At 42.1% G+C, this 18,886-nt stretch overlaps 1 protein-coding gene across 2 annotated transcripts; it reads right to left on the reverse strand.

Moving 5' to 3' along the window:
• Positions 1 to 216: 216 nt before the first annotated feature.
• On the reverse strand, positions 217 to 15,714 carry LOC133109774 (calcium/calmodulin-dependent protein kinase type 1D-like). 2 transcript variants are annotated; one of them, XM_061219355.1, is made up of 13 exons: positions 15,627 to 15,714; positions 12,350 to 12,464; positions 9,534 to 9,659; positions 7,120 to 7,194; positions 6,239 to 6,377; positions 5,766 to 5,889; positions 5,353 to 5,428; positions 4,181 to 4,293; positions 3,975 to 4,053; positions 3,607 to 3,694; positions 2,887 to 3,215; positions 1,477 to 1,585; positions 217 to 1,113 (listed from the first exon to the last, which is right to left on the reverse strand). In XM_061219355.1, exons 2-12 carry the CDS (start codon positions 12,433 to 12,435, stop codon positions 1,513 to 1,515), a joined length of 1,308 nt encoding a protein of 435 aa, XP_061075339.1. In that variant the 5' UTR covers positions 12,436 to 12,464; positions 15,627 to 15,714; the 3' UTR covers positions 217 to 1,113; positions 1,477 to 1,512. The 2 variants fall into 2 exon arrangements, with proteins under 2 accessions (XP_061075339.1, XP_061075337.1); XM_061219353.1 differs by lacking the exon at positions 15,627 to 15,714 and adding an exon at positions 15,033 to 15,177.
• Between the last annotated feature and the right edge of the window lie 3,172 nt (positions 15,715 to 18,886).

Genomic DNA, 18,886 nt, shown 5'->3' on the forward strand with positions numbered 1-18,886 from the left:
GTCCCCACTGGACATCCATCAGGGTCTTTTCCCGTCGATCTGACACGTGGCGCATGACCCACAACTTAAAGGCTTTAGAGTATGCCAAAGAGGATCACCTGTGCAAATCAGGCCAATGTACTGAACCAGAACGGCTGAACACAAAAAGCTTCCTTATCCATATCCACATCCTTAATCCCGGGCGATATCATTGGAAAGGACCACAGGAGTACCGGGCTGTGTATACTCAGGTATTTATTGGTAATGCAAAAGAAAAACAATTCATATGATATTCTCACAATACAGACACAGGCTATCACTGCACAGTTCTGATGGGGGCAGCACTGAAACGGCCGTAGGAGCCCCTCAGAACGCAAACTGCTGTGTATAATCTCTTTAACAGTAGTTTCAAGATGTGAGCAGGCAGGTAAAATGGCAGCACCCCTCTGAACCTCAGCAGACCACCTCTACAATGCAGCGGCCATGCAGTTTAACCACACACACAGCTCTAGCTGCATTACAAGAGGAACTGAGGATCGGATAATATCAAAATCCCCATATTCAGTTCATAGCGTAAGAAAGTATAGATTTTACTGTCTGGCTACTGTCCATGTAAAATGCTCGAAAGCAGGAAAATAATACATCACTTTGCTTATTATAAATATAATGTATGCTGTCGGTCTATTGGTGTGGAGGTCCAATTCACTGATCAAAGCGCAGCACAACATACACATTGTCAACTCGAGAATGTGCACAGAAAAATGTACTGTATTATAAAATCATTTGGTATTAATACCTAGAGCTTTAGCGTCAATATAGTAACATTGATACAAAAGAAATGTGGACCATTGTGTTCAAATACAAGGAGTCAGGAGTGGGATCACTCCAAGAGGGCACTAGACCACTTTTACACTGTTACCAACTTCAAAGGGTCTGTAACTCCATACACATGGAGTGGGTGAGTGTGTGTGTGTGTGTGTGTGTGTCTTGGCACTCCCCTGAAACCCTTTGGGCTCAGACCTTCACCTCCGGATAGACCATCCCCATGGAAACAGCCCCTGACTAAGTGGCACAGGCTTGCCCGGGCAGCTGGCACAGACGCCATTCCGGCTCCCACCGTTGGAACAGTCTGACCTGAGAGACCCGACAGGCAGAAGGGAACAGAGGAAGTGAGACAGAGGTGAGGGAGAGGCCAAGGACAGAAGGAAGAGAGAGATTTGAATCTTAGACACAGAGAAGTTAAGTGAGGGCCGGTGCCAAAAAGCAGATAAACATATTGCCTGCTAATGCTACGTGCTGTTTGTTAAAATGACTAGAGGCTAAGGAACATGACTTGGACCCGGAAGGTTGGTGGTCTAAGCAATTGTATGTCGCTTTAGATGAAAACTTCAGCTAAATAACAAATTAGTATAATTATTTGTAGCTGTAGTAGTTAGTTATAATAATGATTAATGTGCAGACGTGTGAAAGAGGAGGGGAGGGGAAGGGGGACATTACCTCTAAAGCCCCCATGATGCAGGCAGCTGGGCTGGTTCACATGACGGAGCACACCCCAGTCTGGAGGGCCTGGCCCTGCCTGTTGGCAGACTTGGTGATGGACTCACAGCTGCAAAACAACAACAACAAAACAACTTGCATTTCTTCTGCAAGAGGGATGTACATTACATTACATTAAATTAATGGCATTTGGCAGAGGCTCTTATTCAGAGCGATGTACAGTTGATTAGACTAAGCAGGAGACAATCCTCCCCTGGAGTAATGCAGGGTTAAGGGCCCTGCTCAAGGGCCCAACGGCTGTGCGGATGTTATTGTGGCTACACTGGGGATCAAACCACTGACCTAGTGTGTCCCAGTCACATACCTTAACCACTACACTACAGGCCTTAACCACTACGCTACAGGCCTTAACCACTACACTACAGGCCTTAACCACTATACTACAGGCCTTAACCACTACACTACAGGCCTTAACCACTACACTACAGGCCTTAACCACTACACTACAGGCCTTAACCACTACACTACAGGCCGCCAGATGTACAGCAGAGGTGAGCCAAGAGAGCTGCATCCATTTCTGGATTCATGCCAACTGCTGGTCTTAATTATTTAATTTGCCCTAAACTTATACCATCTGACATTTTAGCTACAGTTCTTGATAACTGTATGAATGACACAGCTGAAGACACTTGCATCACTATTTTCTTTCTGTGTGACTGTAATCTGTCTAATCTATGAGTGCCCCAGTGCTGGTGTATTCAGCCAGTTAGCTCATTTAGTCAGGGTAATTGGTGGAAACAAAAACCGGCACACACACACACCAGCCCTCCAGGACTGCAGTAGCCCATCCCTGATTGCTTTTACATTACATTACATTACATTATTGGCATTTGGCAGACGCTCTTATCCAGAGCGACGTACAACAAAGTGCATACCCATAACCAGGGATAAGTTCACTGAAAGACCCTAGAGGGAAGTACAATTTTTGTGTAAGCAATGGGGTTTTACATGTTCCAAACTGATGTATTTGTATTCGGTTTTCTAAACAGATGATTCCAACAGAGGACTGTGAACAGGATCGCACACAGTGTTCAGGGCTCACAGGGAATTCTTCCAGTTTACTAAACCCTTCATCTTTTTTGACTGGGTCACAATATTTTACACAATGAGCATCTCCTGGGGCCTGTTCCACGAAGCAGCATTACTGCGTTATCCAGATAACTGCACAGAGTGAAACCCGGACCCCTCTCGAATCTGGAACATGGACTAAAGTAAAAAGAGCTGTTTTCTGGGTTATATTTTGGGCAGTTATCCAGCTAACTCAGTAATTTTGCTTTGTGGAACGGGGCGCTAGTAAGTCGGACAGTTTGACACACTGGGGGGTCTCTGGAACATCAGATTAAAGGGTACCTTTTGGCCATGGCATGGGAGTCCAGCTCAAAGCGGTGGGAGGCCCTGCTTGTCTCTCCGATAGTGTTGGCGTGCACCGGCTTGCTAACGCAGGTCCTCTGGCTCTTGGGCTCGCTGGCGTTGGGCAATGGAGCCACGTCAGCCGTCTGCACTTTCCCATGGTCCTCCTGGTGCTTGGGAACTGGGTTATCATGGGCGGGGCCAGAGGAGTGGGCACCAATGGTGTGGATGGCTGAATCAGACCCCTCCTTCTGTTTGATGCAGGCCTCAGAACTGGCCATCTTTAGTTTTCTCATGTGGTTGATGGCTACCGTGGCATTGATGGCTTGCTGCATCATAAACAAACAGGCACACATCTCCGTTTAAGGGCTCAATTTAATATTCTTAAAATGTATTGTTCTTTTTTCATTTCTTTTTTATTCTAAGTCAATGTTCTAGAGCTTGATTACTTTCTATTTCCAGTAGTGATGGCCACATCAGCTATGGAATGTTCAGTTAAGAGCATTTAAATCACATATTTGTGATCGTACACTGTAAAGGGTTAAATCACACAACAAAAAATGACAAGAAATCCTACAGACAATTCAAATCTGAATAGATAACAGCAAGGTGAACTTCTTCACAGACAGCCCACATTCAAGAAATTTCCATTTCCATGCAAAGATTTGGGAGCATTTCACTCTGTGATGTACTTGCATCCAACATTAAATCTGAACTCACTCTCCACTTGGACCTGGCGAAGTTCTTCTGGATCTGCACACTGACAGAATAGTAGATATCCTGGCTCCTGGCTGTATGCCCAATTATCCTGCAGAGGAAGTGGGGTACACTGTAAGCGGCCCACAATGTTGTTTTTAATAAGCAAGGATAAATGAAAAAATCTGATTAGATAATCACACAACCCGTAAGGGGGGGGGGGGGGGGGCTAGGTTAGAATGATTCCAAGGGCCCTGACTGGCCCTCAAGAAATGTGAGAAAATAGCATGTGGGGTGGTGGGGCCCAATGTGAAATCTTGTCCCTGGTGGCGCCCTTGTCGGTCAGTCCACTTGACTGACACCTCAGACCTCCACTACCAAGCCTTGCTCACCATGGGTGTCTGAGGGCCTCCTCAGTGGTGTAGCGCATGTTGGGGTTTTTCTGCATCATGTTGCGGATGAAGTCCTTGGCTGGAAGAACACAGAGGACACGGCCGGTGGTGTGAATGAGCAGCTGCCATAGCGTGGTCCTCCTGCTCGGATCAGGCCCCCTCAGGGCCATGGCATTTAATCACATGACAGTGACATGGCGGCTCACCAGACTGCGAGATGTTGTCCCAGAAGGGCGAGTCAAACTCATACTGTGCCTTCATGATCTTAGAGAAGAGCTCAGCCTCTGTGTCCTCGTAGAAAGGGGGGTACCCACACAACCTGAGAGACGGAGGGAGAGAGAAAGAGAGGGAGAGGGGCAAGGAGAGAGGAAGAGAGAGAAAGAGAGATATTGAGTGTGAGATTGAGACAAAGAGAGAGAGCGAGAGAGCAAGATTGAGAGCAAGAGAGAAAGAGAGGGAGGGAGGGACAGAGAAAGAGAGATAATATAAAACCCAATTCAATTAAATTAAATAATTAAGTTTGATTATTTTACACAACACCAAAGTATTATGACATTTCCTGTTGCCTCTGTGACGGCGCATGTTCCAAAAGAGGGCAATCTATCACAACTATCATCTGTCTCACAACACTGTCCTCTGGTAGTAGTAAAAAGCCAAAAGCCCAAAGCTTCACCAAATATGGTGAAATTATGCTACTGTTACATAAGAGATTTTTACAGTCAGAAAACACACCAAATGCCTTGTCTCAAGAGACAAATTTCTCTCTGTAGCTGATACAGTATGTGCACCAATAGAGTTCATAGAATGTGACCGTTTTGTCTTTTCTTTATATATCGATGAAGAACATGCATGGGATTCCATCCATGTTGAAATCTTGAGCTACATTTCTGAAGCAGAGTTGTAGAAAATTCAAGGCATTCCCTTTGTTAAAGGTTTCTATAACACTGCATAGACACACTGTGTGTATGTCCTTGAAGGCTGCCTTTCATTGTAGAACCGATGACCCTTGGACATCCTCAGAGCTCACATTTTGACTGGCATCACCAGCCAATGACTGTATACTCATATTTCCAAAGATAAATCTGCACAGCTTCTCTCCAATTGTGTCTTCCCTGCTCACTTGCACATTATATTGGATCAATCAATTTTCTTCTGTATACACCAGACGAGGCAAGAGCATTGTGACTAAAAAATGATATTTTACAATGGTCTAGCTTGTAATATAAATGTGTTTTTGTGCACCAGTAGATGGACAGCAGCACATCCAGTCTCCTGCAGATACAGCTGGTCCAATGGAAACACACCTACACTCAGGGCCAATACACAGAATTACCACATCATAAACCCTATGAGCTCTGGTCTCCAAAGCGGTACTCACAGGATATATGTGATGACTCCAATAGACCAGCAGTCCACAGCTTTGCCATAAGGCTTCTGAGCCAGTACTTCAGGAGCTGCGAAGTTGGGAAAACACCAATTCAATTTGAAGTTTAAAAAGTTTTCCCTTCCTTTTTTCTGCACCTCTAGGGTTCGTTTTATAATCAAATCGGTTTGCATCAGAATTCAAATTAACAACAGAAGGACTACATGGTGGCAAATCCCAAATAAAAATATTTTGATATGACATAACTGCAATATTGGTTCCCAGTTAATTGAGAGATTTCTTTCTCGCAGTAAAACACGTGATCCAGCATCTTAACTGCCAAATATTGCTCCAACCACAGCCATAATGTGAGGAAAGGTTTTAACTGACCCAGGGTCAGGGCTAGAAGGAAGACTGTATCTCCTTACCCACATATCCTGGTGTGCCACAGGCAGTGGACATGGCGCAGAGGTCGTCCATCTTGGAAAGGCCGAAGTCACTGATCATAATTTTGGCATTCTCATCTTGGCTGTAGTACAGCAGATTCTCTGGCTGTTGAGGGACAGAGAGTTGATCCCAAAGCTAAATTTGAGCGGCTTTACTGAAAGGCACATCCCTGGATAAAAACACTGGCTTCACAAACACATTTTAATCAAGTATAATCAATGATCAATCATATTTCCCCATTGACTTCAAATTCTCTCAGAACGGGGTTCAGGTGTTTACAGTTAATCAGTTCAGGATGAGGACTCTTTGGGATTTTCAAAATGACACCCAAACATACAATATAAAAATCCTATCAAATCACCAGACAAATAACAGATTTCTTTCTAACTAATTTCTATCAGAAATGTCAGTTAGAACCTTTAAATTCTACAATGTCGATATACGGACTGCATACCTTTAGGTCACGGTGCACAATGCTGTTCTGGTGCAGGTAGTCGACCGCTTGGAGCACCTGTCGAATCACCTTGCTGGCATCCTTCTCCGTATACACGCCACGGTCCAGGATGCGGTCAAACAACTCACCGCCCAAAACACTGGATGGAACAGAAATGAGAGAGGGGATGCATCATTGGGACATTTGTTAAGAATGTACCCCATCTGGCAAACTGCACACGCTGAACTATTGCTGGCTTAGCATACTACTCATACTACATTTCAATGAAAATCTGCCAGAGATTTAGTATGAGGAGTATGTAGTATGCGGTTTTGAATGACTAGTATACAGTTTCGAACACAGCCCCTCTCTATTAACACCCTCTCCATTCCTCCTTCTTTCAGTGACGTTCCAATCTGAGACAGAGGTCTGACCACTCATTACTGACCCCTACTGGCCACTTTTGCACAATAGTGGATAATGTGAAGAGTTAAACAGCTTATACAGCACACTGCACACATAGATTTGAGGAGAGAGACAGGCAGCAAAGACTGTGAGTGCAGACACCGATTGGGCACACATTCAGTTCCCAAGTTACAGCTGCCCATAAACATTTAATAAGAGTTCTTACGAGGAGCTGTAAGGAGAGAGCGAGAGCAAGAACAAGAAAGAGAGAGTGAGAATGAGAGAAACAGAGTGAGGGGCAGAGAGAGAATAGAGAATGAGAGAGCAAGAAAATGAGACAGCGAGAAACAGAGAGCTTTTTTTCTTGTCATAAATGAACCCCACTGCCTAGCAACCAATTCTGCCTGAAACCTGGCCTTCATTTATGTGAACCCAACTACATCAGGATTGGGTGAATAAGCGCACAAATGAACGGATAAGCAGGGCTTGGCACTCACAGCTGCATGACGAGGTAATAATGAGTGTCACTTTCATAGAAGTCCTCCAGGCCCACCACGTTATCGTGCTTAATCCTGGGACAAGAGATAATGAGATTACACACCAGTCACAATGATGCTCAGTCTAACACAATACTGTACTTCTCATTCTAAGATTGACATTCCAATCACAATACATCCAGTTTCCAAGAGTGGACGCACCCACAAATACATCATAATCTTTCCTGGCCCACCCCCTGAGGGGGAAAGTTTGATGGAGTTTCCATAGGAAATGAACAAAGTGGTTGGTTACAAGTCTTTTTTTTTTTTTTTTTTTTTTTTTTTTTTTTCTCCCAATTTGGTAGCCAATTGGACCCCGTCTGATTCAATTAGAGCTAGTATTAGATACACCGCCCACACCCTGTCCCTCGGCGGCCAACGGGAGAGCGACACGCCTTCTTCAAGCCGTCTCGCCTACCAAGTTGTAACCGTGATTCTGAAGTGCCCGAGGTGCTTGTTATTGTGCGGCGATCTACTAACCCTGCCAAGTCCCTCTCTCTGGAGCAGCGAGCCAATTGATGCTGCTCCACGTGAGCCAGCCAAACTTTTGGCAGGACCGAGAATCGAACCCCGGTGTGCAACTGCAGCGAACTGCAACCGCAAGTCTGCTGCATATTAGCCTGTTGCGCCACCACAGCTCCTACGGTTACAAGTCTTTCTTTTAAATGAGCACAAAATGTATTTTAAAAAATAATAAAATAATATAAATTTTCAAAATTCCAGAAAGCCACTGTGTGCACAGGATATGCACTTTTATTTAATTGCCAAGAAGATTGTGGCTAACAGCTAACGGCATTAGCCTATAAAATGAAATTGTGATGCAATGTGATGTGATTAAAAGTGAAACTGACAAATTATGATCAATTATGTAGTCTGGTTAGTTATACTAGCTAGTTAGTCTTTTCATGGTTATGATCATAATGTAGTTGACAAGGGATTTCATGAGATAGAAGATGATGCCAGGGAGTGATGCCCTCAGGCTATAGAATTAGATCATCTATCCAATCTGTAACCACAGAAGGATATCACCCGAGACCTGTTCGGTTTGTTTTTGCCAAAATTCCTCTGATGGTCTCATTTATTTAACGATTGAATGTAATTTCCCGACATTATTATTCATTACAATACTAAAATGATGATTATCTACGATGGCTCCCTATTCAGATACCCCCACAACTATGACACGACTTGATCTATGATACTCATTCGAATGATGTAGTGGAAATTCTGAAATTTACATTCCAAGGACCAATCACAATGATGCTCATTCTAGCACTAATGTTTTAATTCTTAGATTTATTTTCCAACAAGCATTCTTATATAACTAATAATGGAATGAGACCATTCATTCATTCATTATCCAAACCCACTTATCCTGAACAGGGTCGCAGGGGGGCTGGAGCCTATCCCAGCATACATTGGGCGAAAGGCAGGAATGCACCCTGGACAGGTCGCCAGTCCATCGCAGAGCACACACACCATTCACTCACACACTCATACCTACGGGCAATTTAACCTGCATGTCTTTGGACTGTGGGAGGAAACCAGAGTACCCGGAGGAAACCCACGCAGACACGGGGAGAACATGCAAACTCCACACAGAGAGGCCCCGGCCGACCAGGATTCAAACCCAGGACCTCCTTGCTGCCGTGCTGCTTTTTGTTATTTCCGTTCAATCAACAGTCAATTTAATTCCTTGGAAGACAGATGAGCCTCTTTTGCCAATCAGTCACTAAAATGAATGGCCACCAGTGACTAGCAGACTGTGTGTCCTTCCAGTATTTGACTGAGATCTCTGTAATAAACCTTGACCCTCAAATAAAATATTCAACTTTCACTTTGTATCCACACTACAAAAAGCAGAAAATAATTCAATCTTGCTACCATAAAGATTACCAATTAGATTGGACGTTTTACTGTTTTCTTGACAGTTTACAGTTCAACATGGGGTAAGACAATTGCACTTTTCAAGCAAAAAGCAACTTAAAGTAAGTGAATATTTTTAAATTAAGACAAAAATAAGATTTTAAGTGTCATTGCAAGGCTCATTTAGAAATTGTTTTGCACTAATTTCCCCTCTTGCATTTCTTTTCACACCATTGAGCGACATAACCACAACCAGGGACAAGTCAGCTGAAAGGCCCTAGAGGGAAGTACAGTTCCAAGTACTTGGAATGGTAAGAACAAAGATAAGAACTTAGACCTTGTAGATTAATCTGGTGATTGTAGCAGGGTTAGCTCAGCTAAATAAAAATGTCATGTCCCTTTGCCAAATCCCAACTTGTCTAACTCATTACACCATTACACAGATCTCCACACTGAAAGCATGGGACGCAGGATCGGTGAATCATGAGGCTCCTCGAGCGACCTCTCACCTCCGCAGCACGGCGATCTCATTCTCCAGGTTGTTGTCCTTCTGGTGCTTCTTCTTCACACACTTCAGAGCGAAGCACTTCCCCGTCTCCCTCTCCTTCACCATGAACACCTCCGAGAATGCCCCTCTGCACAGCCAGACAGAGCAGACCCACAAGGTGAGCTAAACCAGCCAATGCCATGAGTACAGTCTTTAAATGTTAGGAACGGCACCCTCCTGAGACAGTATAGCATAGTTGTCCTCATCAGCTTCACACCAGCAATCCTGACACACCATGTGGGTGGAGCGCAATTTTATACTCCCCAGTTACAGAACCAGACAATCTGCACACACTAACACAGCGCACTGCCTTCTCTGTCTGCTACAAAAATGCCATTGCAGCAATAAGATCTTATTCTTTTTGAGAAGTCATATTCAATTTCAGATTGAATTACATCGATACATTACATACATTGTAATATTACATTAATGAAATATTTAAGTAGTAAAATGGGCGTCATGCAAGAACACTTTCGTATTCTTATCATAAATTAATCTTTTTTCAAACGAAGAGCTCATAAGATTAACAAGATCTAGGGAGGACTGATACCTCATTGGGTAGACCACGGTTCCTTAATTTTTGGCAAAACATAATATTATGGGGACAGTTGATAAACTATTGTATTTTTTTCCTTATACAGTCCACTAAAATATGTTTCTGAAAACATTTGAGGTGAGAAATAAGCAATGCCGTTGCTGAATCTTGATTCATATTTGATCTGTAAGACCTATTTGAAAGTTTGACCCGAGTTTGGTGTGCCAGGCGAGCTGCACTGACATGCACTGCAGAAGTCTCGTTTAACTCGTATGACAGGTCGAGACCACTCGTAAATGTTGCTCCTACCCAAGAAAAAAGTCTGTGAGAAAGAAAATGGGTGAATGCCCCAAGTTCTCAAGTCACTTGTTTTAAGAGATTTAAGCAATTTAAGAACAAATTCGTACAAGTGGTTTTTGCATGAGGCCCATTGACACTACGCCATCACATGTAAAAGGTAAATGGTTGGAATTTATATAGCGCCTTTATCCAAAGCGCTGTACAATTGATGCTTCTCATTCACCCATTCATACACACATTCACACACCAACGGCGGTCGGCTGCCATGCAAGGCACCGACCAGCTCGTCAGGAGCAAATGGGGGTTAGGTGTCTTCTCAGGGTCACTTCGACACAGCCCGGCCGGGGGATCGAACCGGCAACCCTCCGACTGCCAGGCGACTGCTCTTACTGCCTGAGCCATGTCGCCCCCACATGTCCACCTTTAGGAGATGATATTCTTGTTTAGAAAATTCCAATCCAACAAGATGTGGTTCATGTACATGGATAACCACAGACAGAGACACCTTTAACAGGAAATGGAAATGAGGAGACATTTGCGCCAAATGAAGTCTTCACCCAAGATAAATAGTCCCTCTTTTTATATGTACACATCTGTGTTGCCTGTATATGATGCATCATTAATCATTGTTAAAGTTATGTGTGCATATTTGTGCATGTGGTGTGTGTTTGTGTGATGTGTGCATGTGCATATGCATGTGCGTGTGGGAGGGAGGGAGGCCTCAGCTTCTACATTGCCAAGCAGATTAATTTGATTTCCTCTGCCATGACGCTATCATGCTCTAACTTGAAGAGTGCTGGGTACAGCTGTCCTCGCACGTGGATTAGGGCTCAAATCCCTTATGCAACAGACAGTGTCAGTCCAGGAAGGGATCATCTCAGACTTTTGGAAACTGAATGTGTTGCCAACCTTGATAAGCTTGTAAAATTGTTTACGCATTTCGTAATGTCTACATATCATTAAGACCTGAAACAAATCCACTTCACTTGGTTTGTAGGCAAATAGCCTCAGATAAACGCCTAATGCTAACAGTCCCCGCTGAAACAGCCTCAGATAAACGGTTAATGCTAACAGTCCCCGCTGAAACAGCCTCAGATAAACAGCTAATGCTAATGGTCCAAATACTAAATGTGAACGGTCACTGTTCCATTTCATTCCATTATGTACCTCAAATGTACATTCCATTAAGCCCTGGCTTTAGTTATAAAACCATGTACAGTCTGGGCTGCCAGGCACCAGATGATATTTGTGGATTATTTCATAGGCATGCAACACATCCAGCTACTTCTGCTTTGCAATAGCTTATTATTGAGCACAATGGCAAATATGAAACCCCCCGGAGTCACTTTAAATACAGGGGAAGTTGCCAGGTGTTCTGTAGATATGCTGAATAATGCCCTGTTTCCAAGGGAGATGTGATGGAATTAAGGGGGGGCAGTGTCTGGGAAACTTTGATTCTAAAACTAGCCAATTAGGAAATTTTGCCATGGAAACCATGTCTTTGAAGAGCTCTTTTGCCTGAGGCAGGAAATAATGTGAATTGCGTTGTCATAGATCTGAGCTAGTGTTTTCAAGACTTTAGCCCCTATCACACACGTATCGTAGGTGCCCATAAATGTTCCAGAGGTCTTCTGGCCTGTAGAGTAGTGGTTAAGGTAAATGACTGGGACACGCAAGGTCGGTGGTTCTAATCCCGGTGTCACCACAATAAGATCCGCACAGCCGTTGGACCCTTGAGCAAGGCCCTTAACCCTACATTGCTCCAGGGGAGGATTGTCTCCTGCTTAGTCTAATCAATTGTACGTTGCTCTGGATAAGAGTGTCTGCCAAGTGCCAATATTGTAATGTAATGTAATGTAATGTTCCATGTTGGCCTCAAGTCTGAGCTACAGTGAAGATATATAGATAGATATGCACATGAGAGCATTGTATAAACGACTTACGATCCCAGCACTTCCACAAAGTCAAACACATCGCGGATGTTGTCCGTGCTCTTCTTCCAGGGACCAAGTTCTTCCTTGCGACCCATGATGCCAATGTTAATTTCAGTAGGGATATCTACCAGGAAGACAAACAGGGAAAATTGATTGATCAATTTGTATACAAGTATTCTACGATAAAATATGACATATGGGTATGCCAAGTAACAAAGCGGATGGGTTTTCAGAGTGAATTAATCAACAGGACCAAAAAACAATAAAGTCGGATCACTGACAACAGTAGCTTCATCTTTAGAACAGTCTGGAAACCCCCTGATGTGTAGATACAACACGGTAAGTCCAGTTCATCAGGGCTGCCTCTGGTCTTCCAGTGAGAAGCCATTGGGAACAGACAAGGTCACAGTCATCTCCATAATCACCAGTGTGGGTCAAGTTCACCAAGGTGACATAGCCCAGTCAGGCTGCTGTCTGTTAGGTGTGATCCCTGTAACTTTTAGGTCAGACTGCAAGCACACAGCCAGCACAGAACCATTCATCTCAAATGGCAAATGATTCAGTGATTCTACCCCACAGTGCTAATTGCTGCTCAGGTAATTTACTAATGAATGTGATGTCACAACATTACACAGACATAGACTTTCTGTAGTTCCTGTAGGGTTGTTCAAACCTGTGATCTAAGAACAGCCAAAAAATAAGGACTTTTTTTTCTTGTGATGAAGAACTGCTCCTCACAGCGCAGATAACCAGCTGGATCATTTCTGAATTTAGGCTCTACATTCCTGCTGAGGACAGCACACTTCTGTCTGTCCCTTGGTGCAAGGACTCCTGGCCACTAATACCCCATGATGGGAGCGGTGCAGACCTGGGCGTCAGCTGAGAGCAGGTGACCTAAATCTCCACCTTAAGGCCCATGGTGTCTGCATACTTACATCACGTCACCCCCTTTGCCCACCTCAAGAACAAGCCACTTCTCTAAAGGTCATGTGAGGTGCTTCTCTGGGAAACCAAAACCAAAGATCTATCAGATGCGTTGATTTATTTCCCTCAAGTAGGAAATATTAGCTCCTATGATATATGTAATAATGGCACATGTGTTTAATTATTTTAGTATTCTGGCTGTTCTAGCTGCGAACCGTGGTATTGCTACTTGGACAGTGATCTGATTATTACAAGGGTTCAAGTTTTTATCCACGTGATAACTCTAGCACTTGGAAGCATACTTCCCTCTAGGGTTTTCAGCGCACTGGTCCCTGGTTTTGATGAGCACTTTTTTGTACATCGTACTTATTGTACATCGCTCTGGATAAGATTGTCTGCTAAATGACTATAATGTACTGTAATGTATTAAGTTACTGTTTGCTTGACAAGTAAACATTGACAAACTTTGAAATAAATCAAACTGTCTCGCCTTGTTGGCAATATAGAAACAAGATTTTAAGTTTAAATTTAAGACTAAAATACTTGTCGAGGTGGAGCATATTCAGCTGAAGACCTACACCCTAGCACAGAAGCTTGTGTTGAAACTCACTGTGGCTGGCAGTCTGATGATGAGGTGTACAGTCTTTGGTGTCACCCAGAAACTCCCAGGCTCATCACACAGAGGTCACACAGAGGTTACTCTTTGTCTCACACAGAGAGTGCCCTGCAGCCCTGCACTGAATTGCTTTTCTTTTTGTTCATGCTACTTTTGTTGTATGACCTCTAGACTATACCCGTCTTGTTCTATCTTTCTTTCATTGTATTATTATTATTATTATTATTATTATTATTATTATTATTATTATTATTATGCTCTGTTCATTAGGGCCCTAGAGCTGTAATTCGAAAGCTTATTGAATTTTTCGAGGTAATTACTAGCTTCAAAAACATAACTGATTATTATTGATAAAATTAACTTCTGATGAATGACTAATGAATGACTAATGACCAGCCGTGTTTAATGAAATCAGAATAACCTGCCGTAAGGTACAATTTCTGCAGACTACAATGTGTTATAGCCAGCATTTGGCTATGACACATCATGACCCCCCAAACTCTCGTTCTGACTAGCTGATGACATTCAGAACTCTCGTTCTGACTAGCTGATGACATTCAAAAATAGATTGACTTTTCTTCCTTTTCCTATTTGTCCTTATACTGTATAATGGCTGGCATATCAATTGCCAACTAATTATCCTGTCACAGACAAATTGGTTCAAGTGAAATGAAATAATGCTCTCAGATGTATCTCCAATGCATTAACCTTTAGCATCATATTTATTGGTGTACATTTTCCCATTTGTAGCAAAACTAGAAAAATACATACATACATATTATTATTTTTAAATTAACCATCTAAATCACACTCTCTGTCTCTCATTACAGGTAATTAATTCAAAATCACTGGCCCCAGTAAATATAATATTTATTCATGACATTTTGATAATTCTATGAAAGCAAGTGGGAAAACTTGAGCATGATTCCAAATGAGTAACGGGAATTGTCTACGTTATAAATCAAATGTAATATTCCTGGCTCATTTGTCATTTTACAGGGAAAAGTCTAAATACGGGAAAAGTATATACCACCCAAAAATAGTTATCTATTCAATCGCATTAACAGCATACAGAACCAATATCAATATTCGCAGCAACGTCACGCTTATGCACATTCGTAACAACAAAAGCAATGACAAAGATAACAATACCTGTATCCGTTCCCATCTTGTCTGTTCCTGTATCTCTAAAGCTTTCTACAGTCTCTCATGATAGTACTGCTTACAAATCAATTGCCTAAATCTTTCCAAGCGTCATTGTGTTGACATCAATGATTTCCACCAGCTGCCGGGAGGAAACGCAACTGAGCAGGGGATCGCGCATGACAGATGAACACCAGAACCAGAACCATAGTCAGTCGTTTTCACACGATCTTGACGGGCATCTTAGCACATGCAGATATATATCGAAAGTATTGTACGTGAATAGCAGCTTAACACTTAGCCTATTCAACGTGTAATTCTGCAACCTTATACAACGTGGAAGTAAAATATATCCTGGAAAGTTTCAATGTCTTAATGCTAAGTTTTCTTCACTAAACAAAATAATGAGAATAATACTACACGCCTCTGACTTTATATCTGCGCCTTACAATCATTTCAGGTATCATTCTGCAATATAAACTACGAGCCCTCTGAAACAGTCAATCAATAAATAGGCTAACCAATACACAGAGCACAAGCACAATATTCTTGTTGCAACATTGGTTAAATGTAGAAATATAAAAACGAACGAAATTGTATTACCCTTTGTTAAGACACGAGCAGTTGGTAAGGAATCTCCAAAAGTCGACTAGTCATAAGCGTCAATTAGATTTTAAGAATGGGAAGCAGCTTATCTGGGCGGAGTCTATATCTACTTACAGAACAACGTGCATATCAACAAGTGTACTGATGCTCTGGTCAAACTCAAAGACAAATATTTCCCATAAATAAGTTTGCCTTTGTTTCAGGGATGAAGAACCTTTTATTCGAGCAAAAGTATATACAACTTTGCAAGCTTGTGTTGCTTTTTCAAGGAATGTTTTATTAATTGGGGTAACATAAACAAGCAGGCATTTTAATGAATACTCTGTGTCATTTCCATTTTGCAATCAACTCCAGCACTCCAGCAAGTGTCCCACTTGAGATTTGAACTTGCAACATTTCTGCATGTTTACACTACGGTACAGTTCCTTATTGGCATAAAACACACTTATCAATGTCTATAAGCACACATACACTCAGTGAGCACTTTATTAGGTATTTATTAGACTTATTTTTTTGGTCTTCTGCAGCAGTAGCCTATCCACTTAAGAGGTTTTACGAGTTGTTGGTTCAGAGATGCTCTTCTGCATACCTCTGTTGTAATTTGTGGTTATTGCTGCTACTGACATCATGTGTTTAGTTTTTGCCACATGATTGGCTGATTAAATATTTGCATTAACAAGCTGGTGTACAGGTCCACCTAATAAAGTGCTCAGTGAGTGTACAGTACATACACACTATACTGAACACCTGTTTGATATTAGAATCTGAAAAACTGTTTTAGTTTTTCTCCCCTGGCTCTTCTGGTTTAAAAGATATACTGTCTTGCTCAGGCATACACTTGTACAGGAAAGAGAGTGTTGCCAGGTAACAAACATATCCTTAAATAGTGGGAAATTTAAACGTAATATTAATCGCATGATTTGTATATAGTTCAGCTTGTTTTGGCCTTGTTTTACATGTGTTTCCCCATGTCTATTCAACACTGTTATTTGTTACTTGTTACTTGTTACTGGAGCTGTGCTGCAGAACATCAGACAAAGATCAATTTAAGGAGCTTGAAAGATTGGCTCGACACACTACTGGTTTATCACAATAGCTTGCCTGATGGTAGTTATCTTTAACAGCTGTTATGGGTATGGGTTGGGTGCTTGTCCCATTACCTTAAAGACATTCATAGCACGGGTTCCTGTGAGGCAATTCTGCCTGTCTACAGTCAGTCTTCACTGTTGCTACTGTTTTTATCCAAAACCATAACATTCATGGCAATCACCACAAGGCGTATGCAGTGCAGATTGCAAAAATAATAAAAATTGCTTTCCGTGAGACCATCTGGTATAACCTATGAAGGTCACAAAGATGACGGCTGACATTTTAATTCCCCACATAAGTCAGTTCCATCTGGGGATTGGAGTGAGTGTATGAAGACTTATTGCCCACTTGTTTCAAAATGAGCAAGCAGCGCTGAGGAGGCAAAGACAGTGCCTGATGTTGGGAGTTTTATGGTTTGTAAGCTTGATTAGTGATATTGCCAAGGAGACCCTTGTGACTTCACTGCATTGACGACAAACTCAGTAATTAATATTGAGTACATCTCAAGATGTACTCATGTACTTTAACATTTCACAAAGCTGGTAACACTGTGAAATTGTGTGAATAAATGGTCAACACTGGGATGGCTCTAATTTTATCAGACATGTCACATTTCATGCTTGTCACATCATGTTTCATGTTTAGTTATTGTTTTAGTTATATTATTGTCATGTCACGTATTATGTTGTTCTAGTCTCGCCATGTTTTTATGTTTTATTTCCTATTACGTTTCATTTTCATGTCATGTTACATTTCATGTTTAGTTGTTACGATTTAATTGTTAGTCTTGTCATGTCACGTGATGTAGTTTATTCATGTCACATTTCACAAACTTGTTATGTCACAATTTATGTTTTCATGTTATGTTGTTCCGTTCATTGTTTAGCATATACTTTTTTGTGTCTTTCTGCAAACCTTGCATTCATGCTTTCTCTCTCCTTCCCTTTCTGTCACTCACGCTTCCCTAATTGTTTAAATTTCCCATGTCTTCTTACTAATCTACTAACTTTAGATCAGGATTGGGTAATACTAACATTCTAACCATGTGTTCATGATTACCTTACGTTTCTTGTGCATGTCATTTACTAATTTACTAACGCTAGGGCAGGATAGGTTTATTACTAACGATGACTAATTTTCTCATTAACATGTCAATCCTCCACACCTGATTTCCATACTCATGCTGCTCTCAAGCTAATTGTCTGCACCTGTCTACACCTGCATATAAGCTCAGTTTCATGTCATGTCTTTGTGAAATTGTTGCCTCCTGTTTGTCAGTGCACGGTTAAGTGGTTTTGTCAAGCTATGTCTACCTGTTATGATCCAAGCCTGTTTATTGACCTAAGATTATTGACTTCTGTTTTGTTGACCACTGCCTGCCTGTACCACAAACTTTGCCTGCTGTCTTTGTGCCTCTGCCCCGCAGAGCGGACTTCGGTCTTCACTCTTGCGCCGTCATCGACCCTGAGCCTGCCTGCTGTCCATCTGCACTACTGCCCCGCTGACCGCTTGCTGGACTTTTTGCACGGTTTACCGATTTCGAGACTGCCTTCTCCCTCGGTACTGTACTTTGGTTTCGGCTGGATTCTGGCTATGATCTTTGCTTTTTTTTTTATTACGCTCACTGGACATTCCCTGAATAATGCCCTGATGGGACTTTATTACATCTCTGTTTGAGTCATGCAGTTTGGGTCCAACCTCCCATACACCCGTCAAGACTAATGCATCTAACCAGGAAGAGCCCCCAGCAAACCACTGTACTTTTTAATGAAAAGGGGTTGCACCATTAAGCCACTACAGTGAGGAATCCAGATTCAATGGAAGCCAATTCATTGAGACCTGGCTCCTTACTCATGAAATCTGTACTGTTAACCTATAAAAAGTGCTTGAACAACTGTTGGACAGCCTACCATCACCTCCGTTCTTCCATTATGCTGGCTACAAGTGGCACTATATAGTAACCTTGTATATTGGCAAATACAGTGCCTACGGCAAGTATTCACTCACATTAACTTTTTCCACATTTTGTTATGTTACAGCCTTATTCCAAAATGGATTAAATTTTTTTTTTTTTTTCTCTGCAATCTACCCGCAATTACAAATTATTACAAATTATTACAAATAATTAAAAAAAACCTTTTGCTTTGTTCAGCCACCTTGGCAGTGAT

This window comes from Conger conger, chromosome 14 (assembly GCF_963514075.1).
Source record: "Conger conger chromosome 14, fConCon1.1, whole genome shotgun sequence".
Lineage (NCBI taxonomy): Eukaryota > Metazoa > Chordata > Actinopteri > Anguilliformes > Congridae > Conger > Conger conger.